The following is a 19678-nucleotide window of genomic DNA, read 5'->3' as shown; positions in this document are numbered from 1 at the left end:
AAGATGAAATAGGTTATCTGAATAGTCTTGTAAACTATTAAAAAAAAAAATTGAAGTCATAAAGATGAGAAGGATATCCCTAGGCCCAAATGGTTTCCCTAGAGAAATCTACCAAACAGTTAATAATTAAGATCAATTTGACACAGAAAATTGAAGAGATTGCCAGGGTTTAGGCGCGGGGGTGCATGTGTGTATAAAAGGACAGCGGGGCGAGCCTTCTGGTGTCAGGACAGGTCTGTGTCTGGACGGCGGTTGTGGGCGCACACATCCACACATATGACAGATCGCGTGGGAGTAGACGTGGAGGGAAGTGTCTGTGAGCTGGTGGCAGGTGAGCAGTCTCTGGATTGTACCCATGTTTTCCCGTTTTTGATATTGCTGTTTAAGTTGTTACCATTGAGGGAGATTGGGTAAAGAGGACACGGACCTCCTTGTACGTTTCCCACACATTGCTGTGAATCTGTGATGAAGTCTTCATTCTGTTTTAAAGGTCTCCAGCCAGCGCTGCAGTTCCAGTGCTCCCTCCTCCCTGCCTCTGGAAGTTGTTGCTGGGGTGGGTATCCCCGAACCTGGGGAGCTTGTGGTGTCAAAGCTTCTTGGCTGTTCCATTGCTGGCGCAGGAGTCAGCTTTTCTGGGGTCGTTTGCCACTCATCTGTCTGGAAGCTTTCCAGCTTCCATTCTAAAGGCTATTTGATGCTGTGCCTTCTTTTATTTTCTTTGTCTTCAGGTAAATGCCTCAAAAAAAGTAAGCAAAATCTTTACCCTTGTTTTACCGGGATTTTGAGAGAGATTACACTTAAATGCACACGTTCAAGCCACCATCTTTAACTGAAGTCTTTGATGATTTTTCCATTTATATATATATTTTTTTAAGTGAAACACGCATCATTTGCATCCTGTTTCTCCACTATATATTATAACGTGAACACTTCCCCATGTTTTTATAGGTTTTTATAAGTCTTAACATATAGTTGATTAACCCCTTTTGGAGCTTGAGTGGTTTCGCGTTTTCATCTAGTGAGAACGAAGGTGAACGGTGGGCCATGTTTTGACTTCTGTGCGAGAGAATTCTGTCTGTCTAAAAAGACCGACTGTAGCCTGTGGGAGCCTGGCTGCACCGAGAAATCCCATCCCTTGTGGTTTTTAGTGGTGACGGCAACAGCCCGCAGCAGCAGCGGTGGCCATGATTGCAGTGAGAGGCAGCTGACATTTGTGCAGGGCTCGCTGTGGGCGCCGCATGGCACTGCATGCATCTCCACGCAATCGAGTTCTAACTGCGGGCCTGAGACAGGGTTTAAGGATAGTCACTGTATTGAGGTGGAACTCGCACACTGAAGGGCTGGCTGTGGGCGCTGCATGGCACTGCATGCATCTCCACACCACTAAATTCTAACTGTGGGCCTGAGAAGGAGTTGAAGGATATCTGCTGTATTGAGGCGCAACTCGCACACAATGGGAGGGATTCATTTAAACCTGAGTTCATGGTCAGTGAGTACCAAGGGCGGGCAGTGGTACCCTTATCCAGGGAGCAGGTCATAGAGGCTGTGTTATCTTCAGAGTTTTAAAACAATAATTAAAGCAAATAAAAGTGGATGCACTTCTTATCACCACATGCCTGCAGTTCTAAAGAATGCCAGCAATAATCTGCAACTCTACCACCATTCCCCCACCACGTGCCACCGTCACGTTTCAACAAATGTTTGCACAAGCATGCAACCACCACAGTAAGACATAGGACATAGCCCAGCAGGTTTTTAATTTTTTTACTTTTTAAATTATATAGTAGGCTGGGCATGGTGGCTCACGCCTGTTATCTCAGCACTTTGAGAGGCCAAGGCAGGCGGATCACCGAGGTCAGGAATTGGAGACCAGCCTGGCCAACATAGCAAAACCCCGTCTCTACTAAAAATGGAAAACTTAGCTGGGCGTGGTGGTGCGTGCCTGTAATCCCAGCTACTTGGGAGGCTGAGACACGAGGTCACTTGAACCCAGGAGGTGGAGGTTGCAGTGAGCCGAGATCGTGCCACTGCACTCCAGCCTGGGTAATAGAGTGAGACCGTCTCAAAAAAAAAAAAAAAGTAAAAATTAAAATTATATAGTAAAATTAACTTTTTTCTTATAGGATACAGCTCTATGAACTCTAATCACCCTGTAATCAGAGTGCAAAATAACGTCACCCCTTCAGGAATCCTCCATGGTCCCCCTTTCCATTCACCTGGCCACACGGGGACCTCCCGGCAGCTGCACATCTCCGCTCCACCCTGCAGCTCGGCTTTTTCCAGCCGAGTCCTACAACATGCAGTCTTTTGAGACTGGCTCCTTTCACTCAGCACAAGGCCCTTGAGACCCATCCGAGTTGTTTGTGTATAAAAGTCAGTTCCTTTTTCACTTATGTAGCTTTCTCATAAATATCGAGGTCAGGAGCTATGAGTCTCCCTCGTGGTGGTTCTTTTTCAGGGGGGTTTGACTCCGCTGACGGGTAAACAGCATGCAGTCTTCTCCCTGACACAGATGGCTTTACGTTTACTTAGGTTTTCTTCATTTCTTTTAGCAACGTTTGGCAGTTTTCAGGGTACAAATCTTATGCCTCCTTGGGTAAATGTATTGCAGAGTGTTTTGTTCTTTTTGATGCTGTTATGAATGGAATTGTTTTCTTGATTTCCTTGTCAGATTGCTCGTTGCTAATACAGGGAAATACAACTGATCTTTTGTGTGTTGACTTTGTATCTTGCAACTTTGCTGATTTTGTTTATTGACTAGAACAGGTTATTTGCAGCTTCTTTAGGGTTTTCTGTAGCCTGGCATCTGCAAAGAGAGAGAAGTAGTTTTACTTCTTCTTTTCCAATTTGGATACAATTGGAAAATATTTCTTTTTCTTGCCTAATTGCTCTGGCTATGTTGAATAGAAGCAGCAAAAGCAGACATTCTTGTCTTGTTCCTGATTTAGGGGAAAAGCTTTTGGCCCTTCACCATTGAGATTGACATAAGCTATGGGTTTTTTGTTTTATTTGTTTATTTTTTATTTTTATTTTTTATTTTTGAGATGGAGTTTCGCTCTGTCACGCAGGCTGGAGTGCAGTGGTGCCATCTTGGCTCACTGCAACTTCTGCCTCCCAGGTTCAAGCGAATCCTGCCTCAGCCTCCTGAGTAGCTGGGATTACAATCATGCGCCACCATGCCCGGCTAATTTTTGTATTTTTAATACAGACGGGGTTTCATCACATTGGCCAGGCTGGTCTTAAACTCCCGACCTCAGGTGATCCACTCGCCTCGGCCTCCCAAAGTGCTGGGATTACAGGCGGGAGTCACCACACCCGGCCAACAGTTGATTGTTTGAAAAGATGGAATTGCCACCCCATTTACCAGATTCAATAGGCAAGTTGTGGAAACTGGACGGAGAGTTCTCATACCTTCTTCACCCGGTTTCTCTCGCTGTTGACATCTCACGCCGCCATGGCGTTCGTCACTGGTGTGTGACCCTGGGCCTGTCTCCAGCCCTTGTTTGGGTCCACCAGGCTTTCCTGCATGTTGCAGCCAGGGCACCGCGTTGATTTTAGTCATCACATCTCTCCTGCCGCTGGCCGGTGACAGTTTGTCTTTCCTCGTTTCTCCTGACCTCAGTACGTTTAGGTGTCCCTAGAACGCCCCCGAAGCAAGCTTGTGTGATGTGTTTCCTTATTAACCTGAGATGGTGGTTTTTGGAAGGAAGATCACAGACGGCAAGTCCTTTCTCACCATGTCCCATCAGGGAGCCCCTGACATCCACGCGACAGCAGTGTGGACCTGACCTCCAGACTGAGGCATCGACGGCGGACCTGACCGCCGGACTGAGGCGTGGACGGTTGGCCTGACCGCCGGACTGAGGCGTGGACGGCGGACCTGACGGCCGGACTGAGGCGTGGACGGCGGACCTGACGGCCGGACTGAGGCGTGGACGGTTGACCTGACCGCTGGACTGAGGCGTGCTCTGCCTGGTGCCTCGTCCGCGAAGCTGTTTGCACTTTCTCCACTCTCTTCCTTGGAAGCGAATCCCTCAGGGCGCAGGTGACGCTCCCCCTCTGGAGGGATGAGTTCTACATGTATGATGTGGAGTTCTGTGAGGGAGGTGTCTCCTCTTCCCCGTTTATTCACTTCTTTTATTGCCAGCAGTGTGGACTGAAGGGTGTTTGCTGCATGCTCTGTGTTCTGATCCGGTGCATGCACCGGGACTTGTTTATTGAGCGCAGTGTGGACTGAAGGGAGTTTGCCACGTGCTCTGTGTTCTGATCCGGTGCATGCACCGGGACTTGTTTTGCTGGGTGATCTCCCCGCGGCCAGCCGCTCCCCACTGTGCCCCGTCATTGGGTTTCCTGAGCCCTTCCTCACTCTCCGGCACCACAGGGTGCTCCAGACTCACCTTGTGTCCTCTGCCCCAGCTTTCCAATCAGCCGTTCCTCCACGGAGCCCTGAGCCTTCTCTCGGCAGCACAGTCCTGAGCAGCCCAGGTCAGGGTCTGGGTGTGCCTGTGGCTCCTGGGGCGGCGCTGCTTCTACACCCTCCCGCCAGCTGCCTTTACCGTAGTGTTTGGCTGCTGTAAATGTTTCTGTCCTTTTACTTGCAGCCTGCCTGTACCCGTTCTTTGAGTTTCTGTATACGTGATGTCATCGGGTCAATTTCTGAACCATCATGGCAATCTCTGTCTTTTCATTGCTACCATTTTATTATTTGTTTGTGTGTCTCCTCCATTTTTGTTTTTCCTTTTCATGATTCCTGCTTTCTCTCAAGTTACTTGAATGGTTTTTAGTATTTCATTTTAATTTAGCGGATGGGCATCTGACTATTTCTCAGTTTGATGTTTTGAGTGTTTGCTCTGGGAATTAGAGTACTTATCACTGCCTACTTAGAATCAGCGTCATCCCACTTGAAGTCACACCTGGAAGCCCCTCCCGGCAGGTCCCTTGCCCTCTGCCTTCCTGCCATCCTTCCACCTACATGGAAATGCCACAGGTTTTGTTTTCAGTCATACAGTGTTTTGAAGAGGGCAGTAGGAGAACCGGGTATTATCTGTAAGCCCAGATAGCTGCCGTCGGTTCCTCCTTCATTGTCGACGCTCCAGGTATCCTTCATGTCCTCTTTCCTTCTGAAGGATTTCCGGCAGCCACTCCTGGAGAGCAGGTGGCTACGATTCCTCACGGTTTCCGTCGGGTGGGTCCGTCTTTATTCCCCTCGTATTCCTGATGGAGCTCTGCCCTGCGCACGCAGCGTGGCCCGCGGCCCTCGCCTCCCAGCGCGCCACGAGTGCGGCGTTCCTCCTCCTCACTGCGGTTCCTGCCTGGGGAGAGATTTTTCAGATGCTTGAATCACTGTTCCCTTTGAGGTCACACAGATTTTTTCTGTTTTCACCATTTTTTTGCCTTCAGTTTTCAGCACTTTCATTTGGATGTGTCTGGGTGTGGATTTCTTTGGGTTTATTCTGTTTGGAGTTTGCTCAGCTTCTTGAATCTCTAGGGATTTTTTTTTTTTTTTTTTGCCAAATTTGGGATTTTTCAGCCATTTATTTCCTTAAATACTTTTTGAGCACTTCACTTTTCTGTGAATTTGCTGAGACCTTTGGGTGTCCGTGTGCTGTGGGAGCGTGCACACTCGTCTGCGTGGGCCGTCTTGTGGCCCCTCTCTGCCGCACTTCCCAGATAACCCAGCCCTGTCTCCTCAGCCCCGGCAGCTGGAACTGCCTCTCCAGGCTGACTTGAAATCTCTGTGGTTCTTCATGTGCCGAGTAATTTGGGGTTATGTCCTGAACACTGTGAGAGAGGTTGTGTGTTTAAGTCCTGTGAGGAATGTGAGTGTTTCAGTTTGGCAGTGAGCCGACCTGGGTGGATTCTAGCCCAGGTCCCAGTGACCTTCTGTGGGGTGCGGTTCCCATCCCAGTTCAGGTCGTGAAGCCTTGGCAGTGCTCCCGGCCTTGGCCTGGGACGTTGGCAGTGCCCGTCAGCTTAGCTGTCGTCGGCTTCAGAGGCCAGTGTGGATGGGACCCAGGCACAGGCCGACCCAGGGATGCCCTCAGCTCTCACTGGCTTCAGATGCCAGTGTGGATGTGACCCAGGCATGGGCCGACCCAGGGATGCCCCTCAACTCCCCGGGACCACCCTTTTCAGTCCCTCCATTCCGTGCTCTTCGGGTGCTTTCATGTTTCTGGGTCTCCCCTTTGTGGTCCTCCAGGGATGTGGGGCTCTCTTTGCACCGTCTATTGCACTCTGCTGGTGTCATGGAGGTTGGGCCCACGCCTGGCCCTGCGATGGGAGGACAGGGAGGAAAACGCAGCTAGAGTTTGTCCTGCCCATCTGGAACAGAGAACACGGCTCCTGCTTCAGGCTCCCTGCCGCCACTGCAGCCCTGTGGGCTGAGCCCGTGGTAGTGTGCAAAGAGCAGAGGCAGGGGCCATGGGGGCCGGGGAGTCCATACTCCGAGCAGGGAGGGTCACACGCTCCTGAAACTCTGTGGCTTTCTTTCCCGGCCCCCAGGTGAGTGCCGGAGGACTTTGCCTTGAGCTCCTCCTACAGAAGCCTCACCACCGCCTGGATGGTGGCATGAGGTTGAGGTCAGGGGATGTGAGAGAAGGGCCATGGTGTCCCCTTCCCGCCAGTGCGGTGGGCCTTCCAGAGCTGGGCGTGTGTCCAGGCTTTGTAACCCTGTCTGTGGGAGAGGAAGGGCAGGCGTGGACACCGCGTCACACTGCCATGTCTGCGGGGCTTTGTCATGTGCTCTCTTTATGACAAGCCTGGAGGGGCGGGGTGCTCCGTGTCAGGACACACAGCGAGTGTTGGGTTAAGCTGGGCCCCACCCACCCTTGTGTGACCATCTCCAGGGCTGGGGGTCCTATGTACCCCACTTGCCAGCCTCTCTGGTGGGGTTCCACACTCATTGTTCAAGGGAAACGCTCATCAATGCCTGCTGTGAGTCAGACACCATGATCAGGGCTGGAAACGTGGAGCCAGCCATTTGATGAAGGGGACAGAGCAGTAAAACGTGAAGTGTGGGGGTCAAGGCCCACTGGGGAGGGGCTGGTGGGCAGTGCAGGGGTCTGGGACCCGTGGGAGGCTGGCCTGGATGAGAGGCTTCCTGGACTGGATGCTGTCTGCCCGTTGGGCCTCAGGTCTCCCTACTGTCCCCTCTCCAGGCCCCAGGAGCCTCACCTGCGGCACCCAGCCCCCCCCCATTATATTATGCATCTTTTAGTTCAGCAAAAACAACTAATCATTTTTCTTGCAAAAGTTTCCCTCATGTGTGATGGGTTTGTTACAAACAAGATCCCGGCTACCCTCCAGCTGCTTTCCACGCATACGCTCGGAGACAGGCACCTGCTTTGATTGGCGTCATCGTCTCGAGGAAAGATCTAGGCTGGCAGCTAATTTATGTAGCACTCCTCATGTTTAAAAAAGTTGCAGTAAGTCAATTTCAAGAAGCTTATGCCAGAACTGATTGCTTTGAACCATTTGAAGGCAAACCAGAATTCTGAGCTTTTGAGCACCATCCCCCGCAACTTGTTTATTCGTTTGTTCTCTTTCTTGCTCTCTGTGCAGTAGCAGTTTGTCTGAAAGGAGGACAGCAGAAGAAAGTGCACCCCTTTGGTGCACAAACGAGCACGCATGTGGGCTTGCTGTCTGGCGGCAAGGGTGGGTCACGCAGGTCATTCTGTTAACATGGCTGCAGCTACACGCGTGCGCTTATTCAAATTCAGCCCTTGAAAACATTTTGCTCCCAAGCCTTCAGAATCCATAATATCATTTTAAAAGCGGCCTTTTCATCCAGCGTCTCCCTAAGTTGAGAAGTCCCTGCAGAAGGCAGCTTCTCGGAGATGGCCTTGGAGGCCGCCACCATGTCGTCATTCATCACCTTGGGCAGGTTCACTCCCCTGAGAAGCCCTGGGAGGCGAGGGTCAGGAACACCCATCCCGGGCCTTCGGCCAGGCCCCTTAGCAGCTCTGTGATCAGGGGCCTCTCAGACAGCTTTCTGAGCCTCAGTCTCCCCTTTACTCAGGCACCAGGACTTCCCTGCTAGATTGATGTGAAGACTGAGGGGGTTGTTTGTAAAGCCACAGCACTTGTGGGGCTCCCAAAACCTCTCCAGGAGGCATCAGCTGGTGCCGGAGGTGTGTGCTAGGTCTCATGCTGCACAGCCACCCTCCTGAGAGACGGTGACACTGGGCTGTGCTCAGATGTCTCCCCTGCTGGCACTCCCTGCCTCAAGAGGAGCGAGGCATTGTTGCTGCAGAAATACCTTCTAGGCCCATGCTCAGGATGTTGGTGTGAGTGGGAGTGTCCCAGACACCCAGGGACGGCAGTGCATGGTGTCTGCTGGGATGACAGAGATGCTTGTCCCCGGCCAGCAGCCCCGCCTCCAGAAGCATGTCCTGCAGGTGCGCCGTACAAGCAGGAAGCAGATGTCAGAGGTCATTCACTACAGTACGGTTTTTACAGCTTTCTTGAGGTACAACTGGTGTGCAGTAAGCTGCACGATGTACAGTGTGATGAATTTGCATGTACACACACATACACCCATGGAGCCATTGTTACCACATTCACATTCAAGACCCCCAGACACGTGCTCTTGTTTGACAGGAATCCCTCCTCCCTGCCTCCTCTCCCCACGCCAAACCCGCCGACGTGCTTTCCATCACTGTAGATTGGCAGGCTGCTGTCGAGTCTTCTGGGCGTGGCGTCGGTCCTGGAGCATGTGGTCTCCATCTTTTTGCCTCTTCCACGCAGCATGGCTGGTTTGGGGAGAGATCACTGTGCACACAGCTGCGTCGTCTTCACTGCTGAGTTGTGTTCTGTCGTATGGAGACACCACAGTTTATACGTTCCCTTGCGATGGACATTTGGAGTTTTTCTGGTTTTTGGCTATTCTGAATGAAACTGCTGTATATTATAAATAAAATCCCATGTAGAAATCAACTTTGTTTTCTTTCAGGTAAACGCCTAGTGTAGAGTGCCTGGTGGTCACATGTGTAACGTGTTCCGAGGTTGCCTGTCTTCCAGAGTGGTTGAGGTGCAGCTTCTCCTCACCAGCATGCAGCACAGTCTTTTTACTTAGTCCCTGTTTTATTTTTTTAAATGTTTCTTTTAGAGACGGGGTCTGGCTCTGTTGCCCAGGCTGGAGTGCAGTGGTGGGATCATAGCCGCCTGCAGCCTCTGACTCCGGGGCTCAAGTGATCCTCCCACGTCAGCCTCCTGAGTAGCTGGGACTACAGGTGTGCACCACCACACCCGGCTAGTTTTTTAAAAGTTTTCATTTAGGCCTTCTAATAGGTTGGCAGTCGTATCTCACTGTGGCCTTTTATTTTTTATTTCACAAATAACTAATGATGTTGAGCATCTTTTCGTTCAGCTCACTTGTCATCTGTAGATCTTCTTTGGTAAAGCACCTGTTTTTTTGCCCATTTTAAAATTTGATTATTTTTCTTATTGTTGAGTTTGGGAGAGCTCTTTATATGTTCTGGATACAAGGCCTTTGTCAGATTATTTGCTTTCCAAATATTTTCTCCCAATCTGTGTCTTGTCTTTTCATTCTTTCATCGGGTATTTTGAAGAGAAGTTTTTGTGATAAAGTCCAGTTTTTCAGTGTTTTCTGTTACATATGATCCTTTGGATATTAGTCCATTTTCACGCTGCTGATAAAGACATACCCAGACTGGATAATTGATAAAGAAAAAGAGGTTGAATGGACCCACAGTTCCACGTGGCTGGGGAGGCCTCACAATCATGGCGGTGGACAAAAGGCACGTCTTGCATAGTGGCAGACGAGAGAATGAGAGTCAAGCCAAAGGGGAAACCCCTGATAAAATCAGATCTTGTGAGACTTATTCACGACCACGAGAACAGTATGGGGGAAACCACCCGATTCATTATCTCCCACCACGTCCCTCCCACGACACGCGAGAATGGTATGGGGGAGACCATCCCTGTGATTCATTATCTCCCACCATGTCCCTCCCACAACACACGAGAACGGTATGGGGGAAACCACTCCCGTGATTCATTATCTCCCACCACGTCCCTCCCACAACACGTGAGAACGGTATGGGGGAACTGCCCCCGTGATTCATTATCTCCCACCAGGTCCCTCCCACAACACACGAGAACGGTATGGGGGAGACCATCCTTGTGATTCATTATCTCCCACCACTTCCCTCCCACAACATAGGAGAACGGTATGGGGGAACCGCCCCCGTGATTCAATTATCTTCCACCACTTCCCTCCCACAACACAGGAGAACGGTATGGGGGAACCGCCCCCTTGATTCAATTATCTCCCACCACTTCCCTCCCACAACACGTGAGAACGGTATGGGGGAACCGCCTCCGTGATTCATTATCTCCCACCAGGTCCCTCCTACAACACACGAGAACGGTATGGGGGAAACCACTCCCGTGATTCATTATCTCCCACCAGGTCCCTCCCACAACACGTGGGAGCTACAATTCAAGATTATGGGAGCTACAATTCAAGATGAGATTTGGGTGGGGACACAGCCAAACCGTATCAGGTATCATAGCTAAGAAATCTTTGGCTGTCCCAAATTCACAAGATTTTCTCCTGTATTTTCTTTTAGTAACTTTATAACTTTTGGTTCAGGATTGAGCAGGATTTTCATTTATTGTACAAGATTTTAATTCTTTATTCCCCCCCAAGAACACCCAGTTTTTCCAGAACCATTTGTTGAAGAGTTTGTCCTTTCTACACTGAATTGCCTTTGTATATTTTTCAAAAATTGGTTGTGTTTGTGCTCCTGTTTCTGGACTCTATTGTGTTTCATTGGTCTGTCTTGCAGACCAGTACTGCACTGTTGTGATTACTACAGCTTTCAAGTAGTTGGTGAAATTAGGTAGCCCCTCCTTTTTCACTGTCAATGTTGCTTTCTCTGTTCTAGGTCCATTACATCTCCATATGAATTTTAGAATCAGCTTGCCAATTTGTACAAAGAAGCCTGTGGGATTTTGACTGAGGTTGCTCTGATTCTGTGGATTAATTTGGGGGAGAAGTGCGTTCCCAACACCCAGAGTCTCCCAGCCTGGACGAGGCATGTCTATCTCCCTGTGTGGAGGTCGCCCTGGAGCTCTCTCCGCAGTGCTCTGAGCTTGTCACATGCAGGTTTTTCTTGGCCTGTTCCGTTCCATCTCTGTGTATTTCATGGTGTTGGATGCTTTTGTAAGTGATATTTTCCAGATGACTTTCTGGTGCTGATTTCTAGTTTAATTCCATGATGGTCCTATAACATAGTTAGAATTAGGAAATTCCTAAATAGACTGAACCTTCTTTTATGGTTTAGCATGAGGTCATCTTGGTACATAGTTCAAGTGCTCCTGAAAAGACTGGGTCTTCTGCTCTTAGAGTCGAAGCATTTACCCAGGTGAAATAGGGCTCGTTGGCTGATCATGTGGTCCTTGTCCTCCTGATTTTTTGCCCGTTGTTCTATCAGCTATTGAGAGAGGGATATTGAAGTCTCCGATTGTCATTGTGGACCCGTCTGTTTCTCCCTGCATTTCTGGCTGGTTTTGCTTCATTTGTTTTGCAGCTCTTTTATTAGTATACACACATGTTTAGGATTATTATTTTCCTTTGACTAATGGATCTCTTTATTATTATAAGTTACCTTCTTGGTAATAGTATGTGCTCTGAAATTTACTATTTCCGGTATTAGTAGCGTCTATGGCTCTCTTTTGCTGGTTTTCTTAGTGATGACATGTTATGTCTTTCTGCATCTTCCTATTTAAAGTGCATTATTGTTGGCGGTATCTAATTGGGTGTTGCTTTTTAATCCAGTTTAAGTGTCTGTCTTTTAATTGTAGTGGTTAGGCTACTTACATCTAATTTGATTATTGATATGATTAGTTTTGATCTTGTCATTTTAATATTTTCTATTCGTCTGTCTCTTCTTCATTCCCTTTTTCTTTTTTTTTTTCTTTTTACCTTTTTTCAACCTAGTTTGGTGTTTTTCTGATTTTGTTTTATTTACTTTTTTGGCATTTTAGCTATAAGTCTTTGTTATTTTAGGGCTTGCTGTAGGGTGTATAGTATACGTCTTTAACTTATCGCAGCCTACCTTCAAATGATATTACGTCTTCTCACATACAGTGTAATCACCTTACAGCCGCAGTGTCAGCTTTCTCCTCCAGCCTTTATACTGTTGTCATACATTTTATTTATTCTATATATTAAATCCCTAATATATTTTTATTAGTTTTGTTTATTAATCACTTTAAAAAGTTAATAATTTAAATTTTTTAAAAAGACATGAATGTAAGAAAGATCTCCCTAAATGCAGCTGCTGTTCCAGCCCTCCTGGTTCTCTGCGCAGATCTGGGTTTATTTGCCTCGCCCCGCCCCGCCCCGCCCCACCCCTCCCTCGTCCTCCTTCACCTGCAGGCCTTACCTGACATTTCTGTAGAGCAGGTCGGCTGATGATGAATTCTTTCAGCTTTTGTGTCTGATCTGAAGGCATCTTTATTTGCTTTTGTTTTTGGAGATGGTTTCACAGTTCTAAGGTGGTGGTTTTCATTTCTTTCGTTGTTTCAGTTTTCATTTCATTTCTTTCGTTCTTTTCTCCGTTGTGCTGTTTCTCATGAGAACCCCGCCTTGTGCCTCCATAGGTACCACCTCTACCTTTAAGGTGGTTTTCCATGCCGTGGTCCTGAGCAGGCTCGTCCTGATGTGCTCTGGGGCTGCCAGCGTCTTGTTTCCTGGGCCTGTGTTCCTTGCGCTGCCTCGTGTCTGTTGAGCTTCCTACATCTGTGGCTTTATCCTTTCCATTGAATGTGGAACTTTCTTATAGTATTTGTCCCATCGCTTCCTCTGCCTTCTTTCCTTTTGGGACTCTCGTTCATGTATTTTATGCCTCATGAAGCTGTCCCACAGCTCAGTGATTCTCTTTTCATTTTTCAGGAATCTTTTCCTCTCTGTGTTTGTTTGCTTATTTATTTATTTTTGAGACAGGGCCTCGCTCTGTCAGCCAGGCTGGAGTGCACTGGGGTGATCTTGGCTCACTGCAGCCTCCACCCGCCGGGTTCAAGCGATTCTTACGCCTCAGCCTCCTGAGGAGCTGGGACTACAGGGGTGCACCACCACGCCTGGCTAATTTTTTTATTTTTAGTAGAGAAGGGGTTACGCCATGTTGGCCAGGCTGGTTTTGAACTCCTGGCCTCAAGCGATCCAGCTGCCTTGGCCTCCCAAAGTGCTGGGATTACAGGCGTGAGCCACTGTGCCTAGCCTCTGTGTTTTGTTTTTGATAGTTTCTATTGCTGTGCCCTCGAGGACATTAAACTTTTCTCTTTACGGATTCTAATCTGTCATTAATCCCATCCAGCATGTTTATCTGAGACGTAGTTTCCACTTCTACGTGTGTCTCTTCCAAGTATGAACTGTTGCATTTTTCCAATAGTTTTAACAACTGTCTAAATGTCCCTGTTTGCCAGCGTTGCTGTCTGTGCAATGCTGTGTCTTGGTAGGTATTCGTTGATTGGTTAATCTCTTCATTATAGGCCATGTCTTCCTGCTGCTTTAAATGTCTGGTAATCTTTGACTGGATGGCAGGCATTGTGAATTTTAGCTTGTTGTGTTCTAGACATTTTTGCATTTGTATAAATCTTCTTGATCTTTTTTCAGAGATGCAGTTAGGTTTCTTGGAAAGAGTTGGGTTTCCTCAGGTCTTGCTGTTGTGGTGTGCTGGGATGCCCTGGAGCAGTTCTCAGGCTGGAATAGCTGTCCCCACTCCTGTCCCTGTGTGGTGTCAAGTAATACTTCCATCACTACGGGCCTTGACAGACTTTTTTTATTTTTAAACCACATGAATATGTTTTCCATTCAAAATATTAGATCTAGAAATGAAGACAAAACTAGACAGCTTCTTACAGTGAACTAAAACTGGCCCCATTCCAGTCGCGGCCATGGAGGTTTGTTTTGCATTCTGTTCCCACTGTGGAGAAGGGAACCCCGAAGCGTGCTTTTGTTTCTCATCTGAATTGTGGCTCTGTGGTCCCGTGTCATCAGCTCCTTCTACACCCCGCAGTAGAAGTCCTTTCCTGTCTTTTCCTCATTTCTGAAGATGTCCTGAGGTCGCTTCCCTGTCCCTCAGTGTCCCCTGCACTCCGCCATCACATCACCCTCTGGGAGTGGCTGACGGACACGGACACACCGACTCCCAGGCGTCCTGCCTTGGGCTGGTTCCCTCTGTGCTTCCAGCCAAGGTGTGGTCCGCAGAGACTTTCTACGCACAGGCTCCTCCAGCTGAGCAGGGGCCGCCACGGACTCCCCCATCCTGTACTTGTGTCATTTTCCAATTTTCTCTTGATGTTATCGCTGGACTCTGAGAGCTTCACGGACATGTATTTAGAAATAAAGCTGTATAGCTGGGTCTCCTAACCGTTCACCTGCTTATCACCCAGAGGGTGAGACTTCCCCAGCATGGCTGGCCACAGACACCTGGTCACCGTCTTGCTCTCCTTGCAGGTTGAAGGTCGAGGAGCTGGAGGGCGAGCGGAGTCGGCTGGAGGAAGAAAAGAGGATGCTGGAGGCACAGCTGGAGCGGCGTGTGCTGCAGGTGAGGGCGGGGCAGCCTTTGGGGAGGCACTGCCTGGGGCCTCTCATTTCTCTGGGCATCGTGAACGACCATGGTTCCTGCCGCCACAGAACACTGTTTTCTGGCTTGTCTGTCTGAATTCTCTGGGCTCTCCTCCCTCCCATGTGTACCCCCTTGCCTGGCGGGGAGGCTGTGCCACTGACAGGCCTGCACTGGCTGCCTCCGGGGTCCTCTGAGCACTGTGCCACCCACACGCCTGGTGTCGGTGGAGTGGGCTCTGGGCGGGTTTGCACTATGCCCACCCGGGATCTGCTGTGGCGAGGCTGGACTGCTGTTTGTGTTCTTTTAATAATTGTACTTTCTCTTTGGTTTTCATCCTCCTCTCTGAGTTGCTGCATGGCAGGAAGCCCTCAGGTTCGAGGTTACCGGGTTTTTGGACAGGCCATTAATTTTATCTTGGCACCTGTTAGAGGCAGATCAAATCTATTTTTTATGACCAGTTCCTGGCGATGTGAGGAGTGACATCTGTGGTGACGGGCGGCTCCAAGCCACGCTGGCCTGTCCTCAGCCCTAGGACCTGTCATCTTGTTTTAACTGGGCCGTGGTGTACAGGGAGCGGTCATGGGGCTGCTGCCCGGCCACCAGAGGCTCTGCGTCAGAGCTGCTGAACGTCTTTCTGGGTGTTGGGCTGAGCAGAGCCTAAACCCTGCTCCTTGGCGCCCACGTTGCTTGCTGACTGGGGGCCAGGCATCCCCGCAGGCACCTCTTACGGCTTCCCTGCTCCGGCTTCCAGCACTTTCCCCAAGGCGTCCTCAGTGGCTGGCCCTTGGAGCTTGTTGAGGCGTGAATGAGGTGAGGGTGTGGGTGAGTGCTGTGTCAGCACCTGGTGAACACCTGCTAGGGCCTGGCCACCATCCCCGTCCTGCACAGACAGCATGTGCTCGGGAGCTCACTAGTGGAGCACTCCTCTGTGGGAGATGCCAAGGGCTGTCACGTACCGTGGGCTTGGCATGAGGAGTGGGGCTGGCAGTGTCACCTGTGACCCTCCCCTGAGCTCTGCCAGGGCCTTGGAGGGGTGGGGGCTCTGCCCCAGGCATGTCCTAAAGCTGCTCAGAGCTGAGGTGTGGTGCTGCAGTGTGGCCAGTGTGGCCATTTGGGGAGAGGACAGGGCTGGGCCTGGTGGTCCTGGGGAAGCAGATGTTTATGCTGTGATATGGTGACCTTGAGCCCAGCCCAGGATTCAGGAGCTGTTCCTCCCTGGGTCAGGGCAACAGGGACGACTGTGCCCGGATAGTGTGGGAGAAGCAATTGCAGAGCAGTGAGGCGGGGAGGCCACTGGGGTTTGGCCTGTGAAGTTTTGGAAACTTCTAGACAGCCCTCCAGTTGCCACCACCTCTGACACCCCCTGCGATTTCACCCTTAGCGGGGGGATGTCCAGGGTGGCCCTGGGGAAGGTGAGGCCTCACAGGCCCTATGGTGGCTCAGGCTGCCCCTGGCTCTGGATGCCCAGGGCTGTGCGACTGAAGGAAATAATGTAAATAGGATCCATTTCTAAGAGAAAGTGCCTTGAACTGGCTTAGGTCAGCAAACTACAGAAGAAACAGGATGTACTAGGCCCCTGCTTGGATCACCGATGCCTGCTTGTCGGCCTCCCCCTTCCCCCCGCCCCCTCACCCACCTTACTTGCCCTCATCCAAACCAAATAAGTTTAGTCTGTGATCAAAGTTTTACTAGTCTGCAAAACAGTTCGTTTTGTCTATTCTTATCAGCCTGCCCAGCTACTTAGGTCATAAGCCAAATATGTGAAGAGCCCCTGAGCTGACTAGGATTGCAATGCATTGTGGGCTGCAACAAAATACACAAGACAACCCTAAAAAAACACCTATAGCCCCTGCCCAATGACCAGTAGGCGACGTCCAGGAAGACTGTGACCCCAGAGGACTCAGCCTGTGAGGAACTGGGGGAGGGGCCTGCGCACTAGGGGATAAATGGCTTATTGTGACCGTGCTGGGTGTGCCTGCCCACCAGACACCTGATCTTGCAAGACCATTGAAAATCTCTCTTTTAGCCGGGCATGGTGGCTCACGCCTGTAATCCCAGTACTTTGGGAGGCCGAGGCGGGTGGATCGCCTGAGGTCAGGAGTTCAAGGCCTGCCTGGCCAACATGGTGAAACCCTGCCTCTACTAAAAATACAAAAATTAGCTGGGCATGGTGGTTGGCACCTGTAGTCCCAGCTACTCAGGAGGCTGAGGCAGGAGAATCGCTTGAACCCAGGAGGCAGAGATTGTAGTGAGCCGAGATCACGCCACTGCACTCTAGCCTAGGTGACAGAGCGAGGCCCCAGGAGCCGGCTGCCGCCCCTGCACCCACTATGCGATGCCCTCTCCTCTCCTCTCCCTGCTCCCACTCCCTCTGGAGAAGCCTTCAAGTTGGGCCGCTTCAAGGAAGATTGATTAAAATCAGCTGCAGTCTTACTTAATTGGGAACATATGCTTGGAGAGGGGCTTGACTAGTTAGAACTTTTTGTAATTAGTTCACAGCTGGTTGGCGAGGAAAGAGAATTCCAGTTACCCCTTAGAGCTGGGCACGAGTGCCGATGCCCTCACGCGGTGCTGAGGCCAGGGGACCAGGCCTGGGAGGTCATGCTGCCTTCCTGGGAGGGCTGTCGTTGGGTGCTGCTGTGGCACTGCCCTTTCTGGGTCTCCCTAAGAGCCCACAGCTGTCCACACACTCATTAGGGCCGACTGTGTGTGCCCGTGTGTTGCTAAAGGGTCTGGAAGTGGGTGGGCGGGGTCTCCTGGACTACAAGCCCTCCCATCCAGTGGTGGGGGTGGAAGAGCTAGGGGTGCCCACTGATGGTGGCTGGCCGGGCTGCTGGCGCCCCCTCTAGAGATGGGGAAAGTGAGGCCCACATGGAGCCTGGGTATGAAGGAGGAAGGAGCTCAGACGCTCCACGTTGGGAGGTAGAATGAGGCTTGAACGTGTTGCAGTGTCCTCAAGTGAAGACAGAAATCGGGCGGACCCCATGGAACTCCAGATCTGGCAGCAGAGGGACCCCCGTGGCTATTGGTGTAGCCACAGGAGTCAGGTCAGGTGGGCGGCACGGTCCCTGACCCCACCTGCAGCCACGGCCTCCTGCCCCACCCCTGTCCCCACCTCCTGAGTGTGCCCTGTGCTCTTCCACAGGTCTAGAACCGAGGAGCTGGGGCCCCAGCGCTTTGTTCTCTTCTGGCTCCCGGCTGCCCTCTGATGCCTCACCTTATGGCGGGGACACTGGGCCTTGCCGGCTTGGAGCCCACAGCCTGCGGTGGGCCATGGCTCTGTCTCCCACCGGCTGCAGCCTGGCCTCAGCGTGCTCCCCAGGATGTGGAGGGCACGGGCCTTTCCCGCAGGCTGTCTGGAGATCTCAGGTGATGGCTCCTGGAGGGCCCTGCACATACCTGGTGAACCAGCCCTGCATGGCGGCCATTCCTGTTATCCGTCATAATACCATCGTCCTCACCTCCGAGACACTTGCACGTTTTCCACGTCTGTGGTTCTGATGGGCCACATCTGGGGATAGAGGGCATCGAGCTGGGGCAGGACACCCAGTGAGGCCAGTCGGGGCTCACAGGCCACGGGGCAGGACACACAGTAAGGCCAGTCGGGGCTCCCAGGCTGCCCCGGGTAGAGAGGGGCACATCCAGTGGAAGCTGCACTGGGCAGGACACTGACCTTCTGGCTGGTGGGCGCATCCCCACCTGACAGTCCCACCCAGGAGCCTCCAGCTTCTGTGCGTGAAGTGTGCAGCGTGGGCCAGCACCTGTGCCCCATGGGGCCCCCGTGTCACCCAGCAGTGATGGGAGCAGCATTCAGATTCAGCCCTGTTGGGTTTTTTCAGCATTTGATTATGAACATTTAAAGATAGATTGTGAAGCTGAGGGAAGTTTGCAGCGAGCGCCTGTTCACCCACCACCAAGGCTCCACCATGGATGCTCCGCCGCGGAGCTCCCTGACATCTCTTTATCCCTCGCCCAGCCGCCGCGCCACTTTATTCTTCTGACGCGCTTTAAGTAAATTGCAGACATCTGCACACTTCCTCTAACTACCTCAGTGTGCGTGTAATTAAGTAGAATTCATCTTTGGGTTCTGAAGCCCGTGCTCCAGCCGTTCCTCCATGTGGCCTCATCACGGTGCTTGTTTGGGCAGGTTGGTGGTCAGGGCTGGTGGAGCCCCCACCCCGTGCGGATCCCTCCCCTCCCCACCCCACCTGCCTGCTCCTCCCTGGCAGGGCCAACCTCAGCGCCCCAAGTGCTGCTCAGGAAAGAGACCAGACAAGAACCCCGCGAGGTTTGAAATAAGTGCACGTGTTTTGGTGTTTTGGGAAGGAGCGGGTAGAAGATTGTCGGGTTCCCTGTGAGCAGAAGCTGGAAGCACACGGAGACGGTTCTGCTCCTGTCTGCACCAGCAGGCAGGCGGTGCGGTACCTCACATCCCTGGTCGGTGTCCCTGGGAACAGGGCGGCGCGGGCCCGTCACCTCTCCTCAGACCTCCTCGCCCCCTCCCTGAGATGCCATCCCTGTGGCCCCCAGACCCCTGGAATTCTGAAGCCACCAACCCTGCAGCTGCCCTGGGCGAGGGCTGCGTCCCCTCCTGGAGCCACAGCTGCCCCCTTTGTGCTGGCGTCCGTGCCCAGGTGTGGTGGGCTGGGGTGGCGTCCCTGTCTGTCCGGGGGCCTCCTGGTGGGTGCTCCAAACCAGCCTCCTCAGGTCTGGCCTCTCCCGCTCGCCAGACTCCTAGTAACGCATGTGGCTCATCAGTGGGACCTTCATTTTGTGTTCGGCCCTTTCTCCTGAACCTTCTACCATGTTGGACAGAGTGTGGCCTCTGGACCAGGACGATGGGCCTGGTGTTACCTGGTGGCCTCGGGAAGTGCTCCTCTCTGTGCCCTGAGGGCCTCCTTTGTGAGGCAAGGGGGTTGGACTTTTCCTGGGAGGCAGGATCATGGGAGGGCAGCTCTGCAGGGCCCATGGGACTCCATGCTCACCAGCCCAGCCCTCCCTTCCCATGTGTGAGCCACCTTCATGCACCTCCTCTGTGCCAGGCACTGCTCTAAGCCAAGGCACAGCGGGGTCCAAGCAGC

The 19678-nt window shown here is 51.5% G+C and overlaps 1 protein-coding gene across 9 annotated transcripts in view; it reads left to right on the top strand.

Annotated features, from left to right (window-relative positions):
- The window catches only part of MAD1L1 (mitotic arrest deficient 1 like 1), a 405930-nt gene that overhangs the window by 253532 nt on the left and 132720 nt on the right, over positions 1 to 19678 (top strand). For all 9 annotated transcript variants that reach the window (XM_032145960.2, XM_032145959.2, XM_058434334.1 and 6 more), the window contains one exon: positions 14486 to 14576. In XM_032145960.2, the coding sequence (XP_032001851.1) occupies positions 14486 to 14576 (91 nt within the window). The remainder of the gene's footprint in view (positions 1 to 14485; positions 14577 to 19678) is intronic.

Source organism: Hylobates moloch, unplaced genomic scaffold (genome assembly GCF_009828535.3).
Source record: "Hylobates moloch isolate HMO894 unplaced genomic scaffold, HMol_V3 SCAFFOLD_24, whole genome shotgun sequence".
NCBI classification, from domain to species: Eukaryota; Metazoa; Chordata; class Mammalia; order Primates; family Hylobatidae; genus Hylobates; species Hylobates moloch.
Note: the sequence above shows the minus strand (reverse complement) of the source record. Positions and strands in the feature narration are given on the sequence as shown.